Source organism: Oncorhynchus keta, chromosome 15 (genome assembly GCF_023373465.1).
Source record: "Oncorhynchus keta strain PuntledgeMale-10-30-2019 chromosome 15, Oket_V2, whole genome shotgun sequence".
Lineage (NCBI taxonomy): Eukaryota > Metazoa > Chordata > Actinopteri > Salmoniformes > Salmonidae > Oncorhynchus > Oncorhynchus keta.
This window is the reverse complement of record NC_068435.1, coordinates 45,020,226-45,038,416: the sequence shown is the minus strand read 5'-3', so window position 1 is coordinate 45,038,416 and position 18,191 is coordinate 45,020,226. Positions and strand designations below refer to the sequence as shown.

General features: G+C 44.4%; 2 protein-coding genes across 2 annotated transcripts; one reads left to right on the top strand and one right to left on the bottom strand.

The window, feature by feature from the left end:
• Nucleotides 1-836: 836 nt before the first annotated feature.
• Nucleotides 837-5,089, bottom strand: LOC118395047 (ubiquitin-conjugating enzyme E2 R1). Its single transcript, XM_035788828.2, has 5 exons — nucleotides 4,394-5,089; nucleotides 3,929-4,015; nucleotides 3,450-3,547; nucleotides 2,686-2,820; nucleotides 837-2,575 (listed from the first exon to the last, which is right to left on the bottom strand). Exons 1-5 carry the CDS (start codon nucleotides 4,577-4,579, stop codon nucleotides 2,368-2,370), a joined length of 714 nt encoding a protein of 237 aa, XP_035644721.1. The 5' UTR covers nucleotides 4,580-5,089; the 3' UTR covers nucleotides 837-2,367.
• A 603-nt stretch (nucleotides 5,090-5,692) lies between these two features.
• Nucleotides 5,693-15,060, top strand: LOC118395046 (cactin). Its single transcript, XM_035788827.2, has 10 exons — nucleotides 5,693-6,154; nucleotides 6,263-6,950; nucleotides 7,726-7,821; nucleotides 10,477-10,622; nucleotides 12,430-12,592; nucleotides 12,714-12,828; nucleotides 13,106-13,298; nucleotides 13,495-13,614; nucleotides 13,723-14,066; nucleotides 14,192-15,060. The coding sequence occupies exons 1-10, from the start codon at nucleotides 5,853-5,855 to the stop codon at nucleotides 14,680-14,682; spliced, it is 2,658 nt and encodes an 885-aa protein (XP_035644720.1). The 5' UTR covers nucleotides 5,693-5,852; the 3' UTR covers nucleotides 14,683-15,060.
• Nucleotides 15,061-18,191: the final 3,131 nt, after the last annotated feature.

Here is an 18,191-nt window from a genome sequence, read left to right as displayed (position 1 = left end):
TCCAGAATTCTTCTGTGGAGATGGGAGAACCTTTCAGAAGGACAACCATCTCTGCAGCACTCCACCAATCAGGCCTTTATGGTAGAGTGGCCAGACGGAAGCCACTCCTCAGTAAAAAGCACATGACAGCCCGCTTGGAGTTTGCCAAAAGGCACCTAAAGGACTCTCAGAGCATGAGAAACAAGATTCTCTGGTCTGGTGAAAACAAGATTGAACTCTTTGGCCTGAATGCCAAGCGTCACATCTGGAGGAAACCTGGCACCATCCCTACTTTGAAGCATGGTGGTGGCAGCATCATGCTGTGGGGATGTTTTTCAGCAGCAGGGACTGGGTGGCTAGTCAGGATCAAGGGAGATGAACGGAGCAAAGTAGAGAGATCCTTGATGAAAACCTGCTCTAGAGCTTTCTGGTCCACAGACTGGGGAAACAGTTCACCGTCCAACAGGACAACGACCCTAAGCACACAGCCAAGACAACGCAGGAGTGGCTTCAGGACAAGTCCCTGAACGTCCCTGAGTGGCCCAGCCAGAGCCCAGACTTGAACCCAATCGAACATCTCTGGAGAGACCTGAAAATAGCTGTGCAGTAATGCTCCCCATTCAACCTGGCAGAGCTTGAGAGGACCTGCAGAGAAGAATGGGAGAAACTCCCCAAATACGGGTGTGCCAAGCTTGTAGCGTCATACCCAAGAAGGCTGTAATCACTGCCAAAGGTCCTTCAACAAAGTACAGAGTAAAGGGTCTGAATACTTATGTAAATGTGATATTTCCATTTGATATTTTTAATAGAAATGTATACTGCCCATTTCAATTGGGTGTAGGAGGAAGAAAATACAATTTGTTTTCCGATAATGATCTTTATTTGTTCAGTTTTATTTAGGCAAAAAATAAAATACATGTAAATAAAATGAAAAGGTCCATGTGCATATCAGTAAGTGTACATGTTACTGTAAACCATATCTGAAGCCACCAGGTAGGATAAACTAGATCACATTACCACCTTAAAATAAAAAATTAGCATTCTTAAATATCCAGAGGAAGTTAAATTAAGCCAAATTAGAATAAAATGCAACATCCAATATTGCTGACACACACACACACCCACCCACACCTGTTTGGAGATTCATGATAGCACCCCCCAGCAGCACACACAAAATAAATAAGCAAAAACAAAAGTGGCTGCCATTTTCGTTCCCAATTCCCACTGCTTGCTGACTGATACAACATATTGAAGAGATACAATCTTCCTACAGAAACCCACCAACATCGACCCCAGGACATTTGAAAGCATTCTCTAACAAAGACTACAGGCATAATTCTCAATGAAAGAATAAAAACTGCAAACGTAGCTAATTATGAAGCTGCTAAACCCATACAGCTAACTTTTCTTTTCTCTCCATAGTTGGGCTCCACTGGTTGAGATCGCTGGCTCCATCCTGCTTCGCAGAGGAGAACCTTGATGAGCAAAGGGTCTCTGAGGAGATTCTGTCCAAACGCAGGAGAACTGGTTGCCGCAGCATCGTTGGGCGCTTTAGAAGCACACACTCCACTTTCAAATGACAGCCGTAACTATCTGAGCTGGTGTTCTCTAAGCCAGCAAAACACTATTAAAATGTTCAAACTGGGTTTGGGCCACAGCTCAAGCTCAACCTGGGGACCCCCAGACAGAAGTCATTAGCGTTTCCATGATCACACTTTTTTCTAAATTCAATCAAACCAGTATGGCGACAAGAGCAACGGTCCATCTAAGAGAAAATTTAACGTGTCCAAGATGTCTGACATGCAGAAACACCCATGTTGCAAAATGTATCGTCCGTTTTCCCTCGCACAAAAATGTAAGGGTGGTGAGAACACAGAACCTCATCTTGGAGATAAAGAAGTTCTGCTGTGTCAGTCACACAGATACCATGACAGATGGAGAAGTCTTCAGTCACCTGTTCAGTCAATGAAGTCTATAGGTGAGGGAACTAGAGGTGGCAAGTTGAAGGGAAACTTAACAAGTGAGAGATCTAACTTATGGGCCTGATTTACCAAGTGTTTTCACCAGTGCAATGTTGACACCCGTTTTTTTTTTAACAGGTAGTCAACAAGGACAAAAGGTAGCATGTCATTTTTTGCTTTATTTTAGTCAATCCTTTCAGAAAACAACAGGTGCAGCCTTTCCACTGGTAGAAAACTGAGCACATCAGGCCCAGCCTAAGTGTTCTTGGATTCTGAGAAGAAACGGCGGAGGAGAACCACTTGCCATCTGTGGATAGAAAAAGTGAGAGGTTTAAAATATGTGAAGTAGTCCTTTCAGAACTGTCTCTCCTATGGGAGAAGTCAGGGAGCGCATGCGTCAGCCATCCAGGTTCACATTTAGGACGCGTCACGACTCCTCTGTCCCAGAGTCATCTTCATCGTAGCAGCAGTCGTCTTCATCCTCCAGATCCTCGTCGTCATAGTAATCGTCATAGAAGAGGTCAGAGCCCTCGTCAGGTGGCGGGGCGCGAGTGCGGACACAGTATTCGGCCAGTGTGGTGGGAACCTTCACCCCGTCGCGTTCCGCCTCAGCCTTAGTGGCCAACACCTGCTTCCTGAGAGACAGGGAGATAGGGAGGGTGAATAAGTGTGTGCGCTGTACTCTCGGTCCTTGTACTTGCGGTATGTATGCATGCTACACTCTGTCCTTTGTGTGTGTACCTACCGAATGATCTCTGCGTACTCTCTGTCCTTGCCCTTGCTGTCTCTCCACTTACGGTACATGACAGAGGCATCCACATTGGCCGGGGAGAAGGTGTTGGGCTCGTTCAGCAGAGAGATGACACTTAGAAGGATGGTCCTACAGGAGCCACACAGAGGGTTTGATGTCAGAAAGAAGCACCAAGCAGTTCCTATCGAAGTAAGCTGGTTGACTCATTGATCCTGCTTTGTGGGATACAGGCTAGGATATTTATGCCTGTCGATGTTGATATAAACCTAAAATGTTGCTAGTAAAAAATAAGACCTACAACTTCTTAAATTAGAACTGACAAAAATGACTTATAGTATTCCACTTAACTGGGTCAGACAGAAAATAAACAAAGTGTAACAGGGTTTCTGTGCAGTCTTGGAGAGGTTCCACTGAAGCCAGATAGATCACATGACACATGTCTGAGTACGAGTGACACAGCACAATGGGAGAGAGCGGGGCATAGAGGAGAGGGACAGAGAAAGAAGGGATGAATTGGGAGCGTGATAGAAGGGAGAGTGATATAGTAAGCAGAGGGAGAGCAGGGGTGTATTAATTCTATGGATTCTGTTGGAAAACATTTCCTAAAACGGAAGCAAACCAAATGAAACAGGGAGGGACCTAGCTGAATTTGTCAACTGTTTGGTAATGGGAGAAGGTCACAGAGAAAAAAATGAAGCAGAAGGAAAAGGTACAGAGAGAAGGGGATGTGGGGTTAGAGAACATGCTGAGATGTGTACCTAACATTCTGGGTAGGGTTCCACCTCTCAGAGGGCAGCTCTCCACTCTGAGGGTCATCAACTGGAGGGTGCAGAATGGATATACACACGTCCCCATTCTAACACAGGGAAGAGGCTAAAATTAATATACAGACAGGTTCATGTTCACAAATTGCAGGTGTGACTAGGATTAGGCCACAAAAAGATGGAGAGAAATGTAGATTAACACCACAAAATGTCTGAAAATGAATTACATGGAGTAATTAATTGGCGCAGCAGTCTAAGGCACCGCATCTCAGTGCAAGATGCGTGCGTCACTGCAGTCCCTGGTTCGAATCTAGGCTGAATCACATTCAGCTGTGATTGAGAGTACCATACAGCTGCCGTTGTCTCTTTTGGCTGTCACTGTAAATGAGAATTTGTTCTTAACTGACTTGCCTAGTTTAATAAAAGGTTACACAATGTATTCTTCTAGAATTTAAATTTGTATCTCTTCTTACCTCATAGATGTTGGGGTGCCACATCTTGGTGAGGAAACGGAAAGCAGGTGGTGAATAGGGGTAGTCAATGGGGAATTTGATGCGAGCCTGTGGGACACAGGGAGAGAAGCAAATATGTTAGCAACATGTCCCAACATGCGTCTCTGGGGCCTAAACTACCTAACCGGATTCAATTGTAATCCTGATGTCGCAACCCAGTGCTGAGTAGACCAAACTAGAGAGCAACAACAGCGTGACCCAGAAACAAGTTTGACACTAAACAGTACTGCTTGTCACTGCAGGCTGCATCAATAGAATGCAGATGCGATGTTACGTTTTTCACGGGCCTATTATTAACGGAAGCCAACAATGTAGTTGTCCATTAGGAATGGTGGCTAGTTAGCAAACAAAATAAATTAGGAAATTAGCATTTGTGTATGTAACATATTTGCAAAACAAGCTGACATACCTACGCGTCGAACTTACCTTGAAATACCCTCCTTCATAGTGGGTGTTAGGAGGTCCAAAAATGGCCACTTCCCAATTGTATAAATCTGCCTCGTCCACCAATGTTATTCTGAAGCCCTCGACTGGCTCCTCTTGAAGGCTCTTCATTTCTAACATTAATGCTTTCTGTGAGCTTGCTACGTGAGTAGGACCATGTTGCGCCATAGTAATATAGCAAACTAGCGAATCTAGTTAACCTCGTTGTTTACTCGAACACACGTAACAACCTAGCTAGCCACCTGATTCTGCAAAAAAACGTTTTGGGGTTTTTTCTTTGTTGCGATTTTGCGATGCGGACAAAAGCTAGTTAGCCAACTTTTATTTTGCTTCAGGTGGATGGATTTGTTGTGAAACCGCGCAATGTGTTATCTGGCTAATTATCTTTATAAAATAGCTGAATTTAGAAAAACTCATACTAAAAATAAATGTATTGGTATTTCAGTAGTTAGGCTCACCGACCTAGCTGACTGCCGTGGATATAGCTAGTAGTTAGCATAAGGCGCTAGCTATTGATCTAATTAATATTTTAAAAAGCGGTTACTTTGCTACTGATAGTTATACTAAAATAATTCGTTTTGGACCAGCCAAAGTCTGTACAACATTAATTATTCACCGAATATATTTTTCAACTGCGAACGTCTGTGTCCCTGCTGGCAAGCAATGTGAGGAGTGAAAGCAGTCTCCTCTCCTCTCAAAACGTTCAATAAGATTGCAGTGCCGTCTGGGAAATGAAGTTCCAATGAAACATGGAACTTAAACTTCTCATATCAGCATTGCAAAAATTGCCAAAACGTTTCATGATATACATTTTATTCACCATGTTTATTGTACAAGTACTCCAATTAATTGTGTATAGCAATGTATTTACAACTCTTTCATTATTTTCGAGGTTTTAAAAACTACACTCACTGCATTTCTGGAAAACAGTCCAATTGTGTGACGTTACAACAACACGAATGTTGTTTGTTTTGATGTGAAGTGCCTTGCTTGGCATTTTCGATGTCAATTTGTGTGTCAACTGAAGTATTTCTATACAAAATACTTATAGATGGGATGTAGTGTGCGGATTTCATTGATCATGATAAAATACTTGAGAAAAGCGCAGTTGTATTTCACCATCCCCCATTCTGCTCCAAACCAAACGACCAGTCAGTTTATAATATGACGCGTACAAACTGCGTCAGGGCTCAATACAAGTCCCAGTGGTAGGCTTTAAATATACCTGAGAATTAAACAAATGTGAACAAAATCAATATAAAGGTTATTAGGAGAGGATCCCTTCGTGGTTTAAGTTAAATAATTATGGTTGTAATTTTCTTAATGTGTTTCTCTCCTCAAATACAATACAGTTGTGTGCTACGAACAAAATTAATTATACAGGTCCTATTTACGCGACCTAGAAGAGAACGGACCACAAAAATTTGGGAACTCTTTTGCCATGGGTCCAAAAAAGCATCGTCGGTCCCGTTCTGGCTCTCGTAGTCGGAACCGGGATCGAAACAGGTCCAAAATAAGCAGATCACGATCACCCGAAGAGAAGAGAGGCCGGAGTCGGTCCATTGATCGAAACATAAAACCCCGGAGAATTGCGCGTTCTGAGAGCGGAAACTCGAACAGCAGTGGTGGATCTACGAGGCGACAAGGACAGCGGCCCCGTAGCAGAGACCATCCCGGATCGAGAAGCGACTCAGACAGCGACAAGAGACGTAAACTGAAGGGCAAATCAAAAGACAGATCCAGGTAAACGTTACAGGTTAAGCTATATGAAATAAAAATGTACTGTGTATGTAGTTCGCAAAAAATGTCCCACATACTGTATCTGCAACTAAACGTTTTTCTATCCATCAGGTCTGACTCAGATGATCCAAAGGGAAGGAAGAAAAGAGAGAAAAAGAAGAGCAGAAGAGAAGACAAAGGAGAGAAGATGATTGGCAGGAGCCAGTCCCAGTCCGACTCAGGGTCTAGTGCAGACCGGAAGAGATCGAGGGACGGGGGGAACAATGCCCGGGAGAGGAGATGGCAGAGGAGTGCAGACAGAGGGAGTAGAAGCCCCAGCAGAGAAAGGGAACGACAGATGCGGGAGAGAACGAGAGACAGGGAGAGAATGAGAAGCCGAGACAAGGAGCCAAGCCGATGTAAGGAGAAAAGTCGAGAAAGAAGCAGCCGGAGGAGTGAAGACCGTGGGAGGAGAGAAGGAAGCAGAGGGAAGGACCAAAGGGACAAAGAGCGTAATAGACGTCGCTCTGGATCCTCTGACTCGTCTAAGAGCTCTGGGTCAGATGGCGGGGCCCGTGGAGGCAGCCCGGGGTCTGGAGAGGCCGGTCCCTCGGTACGAGATGAGAAGAAGAACCAGAGAGAGATGCTGAAGGCCCTGGAGACCCCAGAGGAGAAGAGGGCCAGACGACTGGCCAAGAAGGAGGCCAAGGAGAGGAAGAAGAGAGAAAAGATGGGCTGGAGTGAGGAGTACATGGGCTATACCAATGCAGACAACCCCTTCGGAGACAACAACCTGCTGGGCACCTTCAAATGGCAGAAGGTAAGACGGGGAGAGGAGAATGAGCACTTGAGAAATGGGTGTATATGGGACTATCAACCTCCTGCTTTTAGAAGTGCAGTGGTTGTCAGACCTAGTCTAAACAGCAGACTGATACAATGGTTACTCCATGAATATCAATCTGAAAGAAGTCGCTGTAAAAGAAAAAGCAATAGTCTCTACAAGGCAGAATTTTTAAAAATAAAATATTTATACTTATTTTGCAGGTTGTACATGCTGTTGGTCCTATTGGCGGTAGGAGGTGGAGATAATGTTTCCACAGGAATGTGTCTACCTGACTTTTTGCAGCGCCGATAGGTTCTGTCACTTGTGTTATCAATCTGTTGTCACGTTACACGTGATGCACAATATGTAAACAATAGCCGTAACACGTTTCCTCGCAATCAGCTGGAAGTGTTTGCCTTTCGGTTAGGCTCGGCTATATTGTGCAAGTGTTTGTCACGTGCTAATTGCATCAGTATTGAAAATAAAAAACGGAAATACAAATGATCTACAGAACAGCGCACTGAAGGTTGGGTTGATGACATTATTCTGTTGGTCATTTTGTCTCACATTCCTACCAGCAAAAGGAACAACCACACGGATAACCAATAATTTCTTTCAGTATTCTGGCTTGTAGAGGTCATGAAATGAAACTTTCCTGAAATGCTAATTTCTGCCCGACTTCGAATTATATTCAATTCAACGTCAGGTCTTCAGGCTTCATCAGACAAGGCTCTGAGGAATTTGTGTATTTCTCTGTTGTTGTTGTGGTCAGGCTCTGGACAGGAAGGGCATTGGCCATCTGGGTGAGAAGGACCTGAAGGACAGGAACAAACGTATCCAGGAGGAGAATCGCAGAGAACTGCAGAAGGTATGCTTCTATGCAACACACGTTTTCTGGGTCTGCATAATAAATCAAGGGTAGTTGAAATCGGTGTTAAATTAACAAGTAATGGTAGACCTACCAATTAGTTACAGTGATTTTACTGATATCAATTTTGTTAATGAATTATTATGTGATTAAAACTCGTAATTTTGTGACCAATTTGGCAAAGGAATTACCTACCAAAAAATCTGTAACGGAATTACTGCAACTGAATTGGCTACAATGGGAAATCACAATAGTCACCTGCTTGGGTCACCTGCTTACTGTCCTCTCTTCCACTGACATACTGTTATGTTCAGCTCACAACTGTTTTCTTTGTCTTTCTTGTGGACAAACCCAGTGTTAAAACAGTCTGAGTCTGGACAACCCCCTCTCTCTTTCTCTCTAGTTAATGTCACCTCTCCCAGGTCTTACTGACACATACCCACGAGCCCCCTCTCTTTCTCTCTAGTTAATGTCACCTCTCCCAGGTCTTACTGACACATACCCACAAGCCCCCCTCTTTCTCTCTAGTTAATGTCACCTCTCCCAGGTCTTACTGACACATACCCACGAGCCCCCTCTCTTTCCATGGACAATGGACGTCCATGGACTTTTAAAAGTAGTTGAACCAAATCTGAATCTGTCATAGAGGTATGTTTCATAAGTTTGGATAGTACAGTACTGTACATTGAGTAGAGCACAATAGAGTGTCATAAACTGTAAGAAACGTCCCTCTTTCAGGACCCTGTCTTTCAAAGATAAGTCGTAAAAATCCAAATATCTTCACAGATCGTCATTGTAAAGGGTTTAAACTCTGTTTCCCATGCTTGCTCAATGAACCATAAACAATTAATGACCATGCACCTGTGGAACGGTCGTTAAGACACTAACAGCTTACAGACGGTAGGCAATTAAGGTCACAGTTATGAAAACTTAGGACACTAAAAAGGCCTTTCTACTCTGAAAAACACCAAAAGAAAGATGCCAATGGTCCCTGCTCATCTGCGTGAACGTGCCTTAGGCATGCTGCAAGGAGGCATGAGGACTCTAGATGTGGACAGGGCAATAAATTGCAATGTCTGTACTGTAAGACGCCTAAGACAGCGCTACAGGGAGACAGAATGGACAGCTGATCGTCCTCGCAGTGGCAGACCATGTGTAACAACACCTGCACAGGATCAGTACATCCAAACATCACACCTGCGGGACAGGTACAGGATTGCAACAACAACTGCCCGAGTTACACCAGGAACGCACAATCCCTTCATCAGTACTCAGACTGTCCTCAATAGGCTGAGAGAGGCTGGACTGAGGGCTTGTAGACCTGTTGTAAGGCAGGTCCTCACCAGACATCACCGGCAACAACGTCGCCTGTGGTCATAAACCCACTGTCACTGGACCAGACAGGACTGGCAAAAAGTGCTCTTCATTGGCGAGTCGCGGTTTTGTCTCACCATGGGTGATGGTCGGATTCTCGTTTATCGTCAAATGAATGAGAGTTACACCGAGGCCTGTACTCTGGAGCGTGATCGATTTGGAGGTGGAGGGTCCGTCATGGTCTGGGGCGGTATGTCACAGCATCATCGGACTGCCTGCAATGACAACAAGCTCAATCTCAACGCTGTGCGCTACAGGGAAGACATCCTCATGTGGTGACAATGACAATGCCACTAGCCGTACTGCTCGTTCTGTGCGTGATTTCCTGCAAGACAGGAATGTCAGTGTTTGGCCATGGCCAGGGAAGAGCACGGATCTCAATCTCATTGAGCACGTCTGGGACCTGTTGGATCAGATGGTGAGGGCTAGGGCCATTCCCCCCAGAAATGTCTGGGAACTTGCAGGTGCCTTGGTGGAAGAGTGGGGTAACATCTCACAGCAAATCTGGTGCAGTCCATGAGGAGGAGATGCACTGCAGTACTGTGGAACTTGTTCAGTTTATGTCTCAGTTGTTGAATCTTGTTATGTTCATACAAATATTTACACATGTTAAGTTTGCTGAAAATGAACGCAGTTGACAGTGAGAGGATGTTTCTTTTTTTGCTGAGTATATATTGTACTGAACTAAACTCTACTGAACTTTGCTGCGCTGTATTGTACTGCATTGTATTCTACTGTGATGTCCAAACTTGTGAAACTGTGCTGTAAATGACATTCGTTTCCATATTTATGCATTTCTGTGTAGTACAGATCAGGGAGCCATGATGTAATTCTGTTACCGTAGTGCCGGCACCGGGTATAAATCCACTTCATTTACTGTACTTCAATAACCAAAAGAGATTTTTCAAACGCAAGCTATCATTACTGATAGCAGACATCTTTTAATCTTAATTCGGAGAAGATATTTAAACATCGTTTTTGGAAAACGTTGGTCGCATAAAAACCTTAGGGTTACATCTGCACAATTCTTCTACTAAACTCGTTTTTGTAAAAAAAAAAATGAGTGGAAATTGTTAAAAGTAGCCCTTGTGCATATAGTTGTGGTTTGAAAATCTTTTAAATCAATGTAGTTTTAACACAAAATGAGGTTGGGACTACATTTGACTGCAACGAAGTCATGCAATTTTACTGTAGGACAATGTAGAGCGAGAGAGAGAAAGCCATGCAAGAGCAGGACCTGTGTGTGTGTGTAACTGTGTTTGTGTGTCTGCCTGTGTTTAGGTGAAGCAGCTGCGTCTGGAGAGGGAGAGAGAGAAGGCCATGAGAGAGACCGAGCTGGAGATGCTGCAGAGAGAGAAGGAGGCAGAGCATTTCAAAACCTGGGCGGAACAAGAGGACAACTTTCACTTGCACCAGGCCAAGCTACGGTTAGTGGTGCCACCTTCATTACTATCCCTCTGTAAACCCTGACCCTCAAAAACCTCTCACATGCAGTGCATTCAGAAAGTATTCAGACACCTTGACTTTTTCCATATTTTGTTACATTACAGCCGTATTCTAAAATGTATTAAATTGTTTCTTTCCCTCATTAATCTACACACAATACCCCATAATGACAAAGCAAAACAGTGTTTTAAAAAAAAGTGCAAATGTATAAAAAAAAAAAAATACATTTACACAAGTATTCAGACCCTTTACTCGGTAGATTGTTGAAGCACCTTTGGCAGCGATCACAGCCTTGAGTCTTCTTGGGTATGATGCTACAAGCTTGGCACACCTGTATTTGGGGAGCTTCTTCCATTCTTCTCTGCAGATCCTCTCAAGCTCTGTCAAGTTTGATGGGGAGCGTGGCTTCACAGCTATTTTCAGGTCTCTCCAGAGATGTTCGATGGGGTTCAAGTCCAGGCTGTGGCTGGGACACTCAGGGACATTCAGAGACTTGTCCCAAAGCCACTCCTGCGTTGTCTTGGCTGTGTGCTTAGGGTCGTTGTCCTGTTGGAAGGTGAACCTTACGTAGAACCATACGTAGAATGTATGCACACATGACTGTAAGTCGCTTTGGATAAAAGCGTCTGCTGAATGGCATATATTAACCTTCGCCCCAGTCTGAGGTCCTGAGAGCTCTGGGGTAGGTTTTCATCAAGGATCTCTCTGTACTTTGCTCCTTTCATCTTTCCCTCGATCCTGACTACCGGTAGTCTCCCAGTTCCCGTCGGTGAAAAAAAACATCCCCACAGCATGATTCTGTCACCACGTGATGCATGATACTGTCACCATGCTACACCCTATAGATGGTGCCAGGTTTCCTCCAGACATGACCTTGACATTCAAAGAGTTCAATCTTGGTTTCATCAGACCAGACAATCTTGTTTCTCATGGTCATAGTCCTTTAGGTGCCTTTTGGCAAACTCCAAGCAGGCGGTCATGTGCCTTTTATTGAGGAGGGGTTTCCGTCTGGCCACTGCTCTACCATAAAGGCCTGATTGGTGGAGTGCGGCAGAGATGGTTGTCCTTCTGGAAGGTTCTTCCATCTCCACAGAGGAACTCTAGAGCTCTGTTAGAGGGACCATCGGGATCTTGGTCACCTCCCAGACCAAGGCCCTTCTCCCCCGATTGCTCAGTTTGGCCGGGCTGCCAGCTCTAGGAAGAGTCTTGGTGGTTTCAAACTTCTTCCATATAAGAAGGATGGAGGCCACTGTGTTCTTAGGGACCTTCAATGCTGCAGAAATGTTTTGGTACCTTTCCCCAGATCTGTGCCTCGTCACAATCCTGTCTCGGAGTTCTACGGACAATTCCTTTGACCTCATTGCTTGGTTGTTGCTCTGACATGCACGGTCAACTGTGGGACCTTATGTAGACCGGTGTGTGCCTTTCCAAATCCTGTCCAATCAATTGAATTTACCACAGGTGGACTCCAGTCAAGTTGTAGAAACATCAATGATGATCAATGGAAACAGGATGCACCTGAGCTCAATTTAGAGTCTCATAGCAAAGAGTCTGAATACCCTTTTGTTGTTGTTGGGTGTGTTGATGGATGAGGATTTTTTTTATTTTTTAAATTCATTTTAGAATAAGGCTAACCACACAAAATGTGGAAAATGTCAAGGGGTCTGAATACTTTCCGAAGGCACGGTGGTTCCATTTACTCACTCAAAAACAACACCTCAGTGCTCCGGTGTCTGCCGGTGTGGATTTGTGTGGAGCCCTCTAGCTAATAAATGTTTGTGTGTTTAGGTCTAAGATCCGTATCCGTGACGGCCGTGCTAAGCCCATAGACCTTTTGGCTAAGTACATCAGTGCCGAGGATGACGACCTGGCTGTGGAGATGCACGAACCTTACACCTTCCTCAACGGACTCACCGTCACTGACATGGACGACCTGCTTGAAGATATCAAGGTGTGTGTTTGTGTGCTTACTGTCTTTCTAGAATAAATGGAGCTTGTTGGTTGAGAAATTGTGGTGTGCAGAGGAAGAGAGTTTTTTTTTTTGTGTGTGACCCTGTGTGTTTTCTCTGTAGGTATACATGGAGCTGGAGCAGGGGAAGAATGTAGACTTCTGGAGGGATATGACCACCATCACAGAGGATGAGATCAGCAAGCTCCGGAAACTGGAGGCATCTGGAAAAGGCCCAGGTGCACCACCTCAACCTCTCATAGGCCCAGCTACATGGACATCTCAGTATTGCTCTCTCTCATTGGCCCATTTTATGTCTTGGCTGTCCATCATCAACCTCTATACTTTACGCCTAGGCATTTCTCCCCCTGTCTCTTTCTCCTAGGGAGTGTCGGAAATGGCACCCTAGTTAAAAGTAGTGTAATATATAATTAGGGCATAGGGTGCCATTTCTGGTGCAGCCCTAGTCTGTCAAGTGAGGTTTACTGTTTAGTTGACTGTCTCTCTGTTCTCCAGGTGACCGTCGCGATGGCATTAACACGTCAGTGAGCACCGATGTTCAGATAGTGTTTAAGGGAAAGACGTACAGCCAGCTCCAGGCGCTGAACCTCAACATCGAGACGAAGATCCGAGCTGGGGGATCCAACCTGGACATAGGCTACTGGGAGAGCTTGATGCAGCAAGTCAGGGTCTTCATGGGCCGAGCACGGTGAGGACCGGTTGATTGCATGTAGGGCATGGTGCTTGCAGCGCCAGGGTTGTGGGTTCGATTCCCACTGGGGACCAGTACAGGCAAAAGTACAGAAATGTATCCACTCACAGACACTCTTATCGTATGCCGCTCGGGCTAAGAGTGTTTGCTAAATGACTCAAATAAAAAATGTCAACCCCTATCTGTGTTGTAGGTTGAGAGAGAGGCACCAGGACGTGTTGCGTCAGAAGCTGTTCAAGCTGAAACAGGAGCAGGGAGTGGAGAGTGAGCCTCTCTTCCCGATCATCAAAGAGGAGCCTGAGGACGAGGCTGTGTGAGTACACGCACACACACCGTCAAACCTCTTTCTACGCACGCATGCATGCACGCACGCACAAGTACACTAGGTTTGACCTTTGCCGCCTCTATTTTTCATTCACAGAAGCGACAGCGAGAAAGACACTCCCTCAGGGGTGCCTGGACCCTCCTCTTCCTCCCCTTCCATCAATCAAAAGAGAGATGCAGAGGAGAAGGATGAGCAAGTGGCGGGCCCATCCACAGAGGGAGACAGGGAGAAAGAGGGGGATGGAGAGGAGAAGGGTGAGGTGGTAGAGGCTGTTCTGACAGAGGAGGATTTGATCCAGCAGAGCCAGGCAGAGTATGACTCTGGCCGCTACAGTCCCACACTGCTGCTTCCCTCAGAGCTACCGCTGGACACACACACCATCACACCTGACGAAGACACACACAAACTACACCTCTCACGCAGACAGCTCGCCGTCACAGGTAAGAGGCTCTACACACCCATATTCATACATACACAAAAACGCTCAGACATTCTTACAAGGCCTATCTCTACCCATCGTCCTATTAATCAATCTTTCTCTCTCTGCTCACCCCTTGTTCTCCAGGTGATGCCAATGAGAATGCAGAGGATGAGTTTGTGCGTCGCGCCAAACAGGGCATGGGCGGGGACGAGGCTCAGTTTAGCGTAGAGCTTCCCCTCACAGGGAAGATGTACCTGTGGGCTGATAAATACCGTCCCCGGAAACCTCGCTTCTTCAACAGGGTCCACACAGGCTTCGAGTGGAACAAATATAACCAGACCCATTACGACTTCGACAACCCTCCGCCTAAGATCGTCCAGGGCTACAAGTTCAACATCTTCTATCCGGACCTGATCAACAAACGTTCAACACCGCAGTACTTCCTAGAACCCAGTCCCGACAACAAGGACTTTGGGGTTCTGCGGTTCCATGCGGGCCCGCCATATGAGGACATTGCCTTTAAGATCGTTAACCGCGAGTGGGAGTACTCTCACCGCCACGGGTTCCGTTGTCAGTTCGCCAACGGGATCTTCCAGCTGTGGTTCCACTTCAAGAGGTACCGCTACAGAAGATAGAACCAGCTGAGTTTAGAACCTCAACAGTACAACACCAGCCTTGGGCCTGGACCCCAATCCGGACCAGGAAACTCACACTGCCAGGTTGTAACCATAGAAATGGAATGTATAGATCAGATATCATACCAGTTGGGATCATCAGTAAGGTTAATGTGTTCAAGCGGTTAATGTTTAGTCTGAAGGCCTAAAGAAAAACAATTACACACTTGGGATCAACTGTGTTTTTATTGGTTATCTTCGTGTTAACCTTTCTCCTAGTTATTACTACGGCAGCCCTGCCCATTCTGTTGTCACAAAGAATGGTTTGTATTTTAGTTTGATCAGATAGGCTTTCAATGTACCTGTCTCTGAAATGACATATTAAATACTCTTTTCCTAGCGGACTTCCATTTGTTGCCATCAGAGCTGTGAGGTAAAACAGTCTAATAACAAAACATTTGACAAGATTAAAATTTTCCTAGGAGTGGCGTTAACTATGTCTCATAATCAGTCAGGAAGAGGATGCCAACAAATCACAAGATAGTAAACTGTCCCTTTTACTGTTGGCTAAGTGTAACGTTGACCTATTTTCAATCTTAGAAACAACAGCTGTTCGATTTAGGACTAATTAACCCCCAATGTTAGCACTTTCTTAGCAAGTCCACTCCTGCCCCAGATTGAAACCAGTCATGCCTGTTGACTATTCTATTCACACACATTGGAGATGCCAAAAACAGTTCAGATAGAAAGAGTTTTAATAACGTAAACAACACTGATACAGTACAGTTAACAGGATCCTGAGAATGCACTTTAGGCTAGTGGCCAATCCTCAAAAAAAATATTTTGTTTTTCCATATCTCTTAAGGTCTCCCATGTATGAAATGGATGGTTGTGACACCCTTTGACTCAAAGTTCAGGATAATGCCTGGCTGCAGGGGTAACCCAATATGGCAAGCTCTGATATTGCTCAAATTTTGAATACAACAAGTCAATTGTCTGCCCAAATACACAAACATCATTTGGATATCTTAAATAACTTTTAAAATAAAGACCTGTAAACACAGATCCATACAATAGGCAGAAATAACTATCAAGAATCATGTTGAATGTAAACTTTGCTTTTTGGTAGCTGTTCAATAGACAACTTTCCATGTCAAATTAGCTTTCATTCAGTGCTGTATGGTACCGCCTGGCAAAAATACATACAGTTACACATTATTTTATGTTGTGGCTTTTGTAATCACTCTAAGGAAAACAAGTGGGCTCTGACATCCAAATAAGATGTTTTGGGGTCAAAGGTTCTGTAAAGGTTCCCTAGTCTTGCAATTAAGTCAGAGAGCCATCACAGATTATCTTTATGTTTGGTCTCAAATTCAATATGGCTGCCATAATAACATTTGATGGAGGTTAAATCACCTGTAAATATAACTTTTGTAAATGAGGCCTTTTTTCAGAATTGTGTACAACACTCATGCCTATAAAGACTGTTGGTGTAAATACTTTTTTTGCGTGTATTTGACACCCTTTTTACCCGCAAATTCGATCTTGTCTCATCGCTGCAACTCCCCAACAGGCTCGGAAGGCGAAGGTCGATTCATGTGTCCTCCGAAACATGACCCGCCAAACCGCTTTTCTTAACATCCGCCCGCTTAGCCCCTGTCTGAGTAAATGTCGTTCAACTGACGACAGAGGTCTGCCTGCAGGCACCCGGCTTGCCACAAGGAGTCGCTAGAGCTCGATGAGCAAAGTAAAGCCAACCCGGCCAAACCCTCTCCTAAACCGGACGACGCTGGGCCCTATGGGACTACCGATCACGGACGGTTGAGATACAGCTTGGGATCAAACCGAGGTTAGTAGTGACAGACCACTGCGCCACTCGGGAGGCCCTGTAAATACATTTTATTCTGATTCCAATATGGCCAACATGATTACACTCAATACCTTTGCCCACAAATAAGTAGCCCTTGTTAATTTTGTATTGTGTTATTCTAAAAGGGTTTCATACAGCTCTTGCTATATTTATGAGTGGCACTGTCATGCCTCTGTGTCTGAATAGCCGAAGGCAACTAGTTTTTCAATGTGTGATCATGTTTTAATCTCATTCACACACTTACAGCATATCAACAATGGGCAATTACACAAAATGTAATAAGCCTTTCAAGACACAAGCACACAGTAGCGTGCTTTCTATTTGGGGTTTTAGGCTGGGTTTCTGTATAAGCACTTTGACATCTGATATAAAAAGGGCTTTATGAATACATTTGATTGATTAGAAAATATGTTAATGTCATTATTTGGTAACAGAACACCCATCTGTTCTAACTAAAATGATTTTCCCAATGAAAACTTAACTTTCATCCTTTGCATACTGTTCAGTCACAGTGAGTGCTGAATACACTCAAAATATGATCCATTTAGTTGGAACCAAAATGATTTTCCAATCATTCTGAACAGTACCCATATTTTCTTTGTTCCTGTCTGATCATAAAATAAAGTTCTGAACCAGTTCGAACCCATATAGTTCCTTTTTGTAACCTGTGAAATCAACATAGTTTTTACAGAATAGATCATTCATTTACTCAACCTATTAGCACAGCTAGAGACGCTTGCTATGGAACGCTCGGCACGAGATGCAACAGAAATTTCACAGGTGGGGAGAGAGAGGAGTGAACATGGAGGGGGCTTGGCTTGAAAAGCTGAACATCATGACATGACGTGAACTGGAATGTGTTTAGGCTATTACTAGCATTATAATTTCACCGAATTATAGAATTATGAGGACATTATGTGGACATGAGGAATATTTTTGGTACAAAAAGGTTCTCAAGATTTGAAAATAACGGTTCTGTTCCAGAACATGAGAGATCACTTTGGATGAGCATTTTCCTGTTCACCTATGGCGGTATACAGCTCATTAAGTGTGGTTTTATGGTGGTGATATGTAAACTCTAGGTAGATGGTGTGGTCTTTACCAGAGGCCCGTGTCTTTACCAGAGGCTTCTGCTGCCGATAGTCGTCGTTTAATTGATCATTAGAAAACCCTTTTGCAATTATGTTAGCAAAGCTGAAACTGTTCTTCTGATTTAAGAAGCGTCAGCATTTGTGGGTTCGATTACAGGCTCAAAATGGCCAGAAACAAAGGACTTTCTTCTGAAACTCTTCAGTCTATTCATGTTCTGAGAAATGAAGGCTATTCCATGCGAGAAACTGCCAAGAAACTGAAGATCTCGTACAACGCTGTGAACTACTCCCTTCACAGAACAACGCAAACTGGCCCTAACCAGAATAGAAAGAGTGCACCGGAGGCCCCGGTGCACAACTGAGCAAGAGGACAAGTACGTTAGAGTGTCTAGTTTGAGAATCATACGCCTCACAAGTCCTATAGTGGGATCTTCACTAAATAGTACCCGTAAAACACTTGTCTCAACGTCAACAGAGAGTTGCAAAGAAAAAGCCATATCTCAGACTAGCCAATAAAAATAAAAGATTAAGATGGGCAAAAGAACACAGAGCCTGGACAGAGGAACTCT